This window comes from Charadrius vociferus, unplaced genomic scaffold (genome assembly GCF_000708025.1).
Source record: "Charadrius vociferus isolate BGI_N301 unplaced genomic scaffold, ASM70802v2 scaffold1077, whole genome shotgun sequence".
NCBI classification, from domain to species: Eukaryota; Metazoa; Chordata; class Aves; order Charadriiformes; family Charadriidae; genus Charadrius; species Charadrius vociferus.
In genome coordinates, this window is record NW_009649168.1 from 1456857 (window position 1) to 1460826 (window position 3970).

Below are 3970 nucleotides of genomic sequence, written 5' to 3' on the forward strand. Positions count from 1 at the left end.
CTGACTTCCGGCTGAGAACGCACACGCAGGCTGTGTCTATCCGAATGAATCGCCAGGCTGCCTGCTTGCCCTCCATCGTCAGCGCTTTGACAAAGGTGTGTGTTGTGGTGCAGTAGGAGTTCCAGTGCTTTGCATCGATCCCTCGGCACCCGCTGGACACTGGCTTAGGGTCCCTGCACTTGGTCTCAAAAAAGTACTGCTTAAAAACGTTGTTGTTAATGTTGACCTCTCCCAACACTGTCACCTCTTTGCCTTTAATGTCCGTGGCTGTGGTTTTGTCCCCAACCCACATGCTGACGCTGTCACACACTGAGAATTCTCCCCGGTGTAACACGGGATGTGCAGTCCTCTTGGTCCTGGCAGTCCTGTTGAGAGAACCCGCACTGCCGAGAAATCCTGTGTTCTGTCTGTGCCCCGACACTGGGGGGGGCTGTGTGCTGAACAGCACCCGAGGAGACCGGAAACGCCTCTTCTTAAAAAATTTGGCGTCCATGGTGATATTTATAGCTTCTCTTCTACCTGTCGTCCAAGTAGAGTGGCCGTGGGATGTCTGTGGAGCTGCCTCGGGAGTGTGGTGTCTGTTACTCTGGTGGGTATTGAGCGGGGAGTGTTCTGCGGGATACTCCAGTGGAGCATTGTCCTCTGACTTTGGAGCTGCCTGTGTGCCGATCAAAAAAGCTATAATCAGAGTGTAGTACAGCATGGACATTACGCTATGCACCTAGAACAAAAGAAAAACGTAATGTTACTGTAAGCCATGCTGGCACAAGTGGATGCCGTTGCTGACAATAAATTTATAAGATACCCAGAATCGTTTAGATTTCATCAGGTGTTCACATGGGTGCCAGATGTTGTTCTTCCGGAAGAGCTCATTCAGACAGCATATATGTTCTTAATAAAGTGAGAACATTAGAAAATAATAGCTTGATTATTATTAATTCCTCTGGTATTTGTTATTAGAACATTGTTTATGAAGCACTTGTTTGGCCTTATTAATGTGGAGACCATATGGCGACAGCATGTTCCCAGGAGTAAAATCTCTAGTGATTTTTGCAGCAACCTTTTTGGCCAGGGCTCTTCTCTTGGCTGCAAATACCCTGCAGAGTAGTGAGAGCAGAAGCAGTCCCTTGGCTAAAATAGCTGGCCATTCACTTAATGTGTCTGCAGAGGTGTCCTTGGGGCTACGGTGGGGACTAGTACTGGTGGAAGGGGGGGACCCCAGTGAATCGTGCCATTCTCCCATGCTCACTGTCCACGCTTACCTGCCATGTGGACAGGCCCCACCACCTTGCCTGGCTCAGCAGCCTCCATCTATCCCATGTTCCCTTTCAGGGCACACCACATTGCTGATTTTGGGCAGATAAAGCCCAGGCTGCTTCCCAGAAGAGCTCAAGCATCCCACCGCGCAAGGGCAGATGGGATTTTTCCATGTTCAAGCTGCCTATTAGGACAAATATGGGTATTACGTAGGAGCACCGCGAGTGACAGGCTACTTCTGGACTGGCATCTTAGGTATAGCATAGTGAACGCCATTGTGGACATAGTACTGGGAATTATGTACAGGGCAACACCTTCCTTTTTTCAAAGTTCCATGATCAAAAAGCTCCACAATGTCACTGCATAGCAGATCCAGTGCCAGCGCTAGTCTTCCTTCGATCTGGAGAATATGCACATCTGTTTGGGTGTGGAAAAGTGTAAGACCAAAGTCTAAAACTTCACTAAAGAACAATTTAATGCTAGGAGACCAGCAGCAGTAATCCCTTGTTAAGCAACTACTGTGTGTTGACTTAATTCAGTCACACGTTGGGTTAACAAAGCAGCAGTAGGCATCCTGGGAATAAGAGACATTAAAAATGATCTGAAATTGCAGTTAAGGGCAGACATTGTATTTCCTCTGTGAAGACTTAATAAGCAGAGACAGGGTATAAACAGAAAAAAAACTATCAAGCAAGGCTCCTCCCCTGTCTCTTTGCCTTCTTTTGCCTGACATGTCTCAGCTGGCCCTGGATCGCATTGCGTCCAGCCAGCAGGCAGGCAGCCGGACATAGACTGGACAAACAGGGTTTTGTAAAAGAGGAATCGAGCTCTGCAGTTCCACTGTGATTTCCCAGCATGTCTTCATGTTATTTCTGGGTGTGGGTCAACTACTTGCTGAAGTTCCCCCTCTTTCTTTCTGTTCAGCTTTCTCAGACTAGAATCCTAAGCAGCACTAAAGCACTCAACCAGGGCTTTAGCTTTGCTAGAGCACAATCTTGTAGAAAGTGCAGAATCCTAAGATGTCCCATAGGATCTTGTGTAGATAGTCTTATCTCGGACAAGAGCTGAAATGAAATAAACAACAGCGTTTGTGCAGGGCTGTGCAAGCATTTAAGAAATCAGCAGGAGATGCCAAGTGAAGATAGTGACTGCAGAGGGTAGAGATGCTACAGTTCCTGCATCAAGGGGAGAAAAGAAGAGAAGGGCCAAAAGCCGCATTAGCAGTTGTTTGTGCAACAGTGGGCTGGAAGAATTGGGGACAAAATGATGACGAAGAGAGTCAAGTGAGTCTCTCAGAGAAAATCCTTACTGTTCCAAAGCTACTTTAAATTTGCTTAAAACAAGGCTGAGGCTTGCTTCTTTCCCACATGCTGCTCATGCTTGAGCAGTCATCATCATCTGTATAAGGAAACAGAGCTGGGTGTAGCTCAATAGCTTGGCTCTGCACAATTCAGAGAGTAACCCCTTGTTCTGCAACCAAATTAAAATCAGATGGTTCATAACATCTCTAAAGAGTTAGCTTTCCTGACAGAAATGTTAATGGAAAAGGTTTGCAGAACAAAATCCAGGCACAATTTAGACATGCCAATAGCAGCCTCAACCTATTGTGTTTATACATAAACCCTGTTTTTATTATTTCCTTCTATAGGAAAGAGACACTGCAATGTCAGCAAAGAGCTGTTTCTGGTTTTGTGCTATACAAGATGCGCTGCTCTAAAACCAGCTACATTTATCTCCCTTCTCTGAGTTTCTTACATTGCATTTGCTAAGATTATTACTTTAAGGCCATTAACACAAAATCAGAAACATCTCATCTGCTTGCCTTTTTTATTGTGGTGGGGTTTTTTTGTTGTTTTTTTTTTGTTGTTTTTTTTTAACTTGGCTTGTTTTTCCTCTCCTTGTGGTAATGCATTCTGTGGAGAGTGTGGCCCAAACACAGACAAAATGTATTTGGGATACCTGGTAGTTTTCATGAAGATTCAAATTTGAATCTTTTAATCTATTATTAAATTAGTGGGGAATAGAAACTGACAGATTAAAAAAGTGGACTAGACTTCATGACAACACAAGCAAAAAAGAAGTTAACATGTAAAGAATAGGTATGCCTTAGACTGTGAGGATTGTGGACTTTTTTGCTGACGTGTACAGATATTTTACAGGCTATTTTGGGCTACTTTGTCACATACTTAGTTCCTAGACCCTTTGTGCTTTCTTGAGGTGTTGACAGTGGATGCCAAGGGCAGCCACCTGAACTGCCAGGGAGGTGCACAGCTGCCAATTCTAGTGCTTGTAGTATGTAGGGATCTGTTTGCAACACTGGACACAAAGGTTGTCACAGGCATTTCAATGCCAAAAATACAAAAACTGTACTAAAAGAGAAGACATTAATGAGAACTGTGACTTCTAAGTGGACTATCTCATTATAGGTAAACATTCTGCACAAAACATACGATGTCTGGAGACAGAATACAAGAAGACAGAATAAGTGGAAACTCCCATTGTAGCCAGAAACTCCCATCTAGCCCGCTAGCGAGCTAGCAGGTATCAGTGAAGCAACTTGTTTAATAACTCAAAGAACTAAGCTTTTCCAAAAATACAAATATGAAGTACAAACTGCCCTCATCTTCATTCTTTAGAAGACAGACCAATGATTTTTTAAGTTCAAGATGACAGCTCCCTTCCCCGCTTTTATGTTGGTCAAGTGTCATTTAAG

At 44.2% G+C, this 3970-nt stretch overlaps 1 protein-coding gene across 1 annotated transcript in view; it reads right to left on the reverse strand.

Moving 5' to 3' along the window:
- NGF (nerve growth factor (beta polypeptide)) overlaps nucleotides 1-3970 on the reverse strand; it is a 27596-nt gene that overhangs the window by 23394 nt on the left and 232 nt on the right. Inside the window, exons 2-3 of the mRNA XM_009888485.1 lie at nucleotides 1263-1441; nucleotides 6-721 (exon numbers count right to left, since the gene is read on the reverse strand). Coding sequence (XP_009886787.1) covers nucleotides 6-709 — 704 coding nt within the window. The 5' untranslated portion in view covers nucleotides 710-721; nucleotides 1263-1441. The remainder of the gene's footprint in view (nucleotides 1-5; nucleotides 722-1262; nucleotides 1442-3970) is intronic.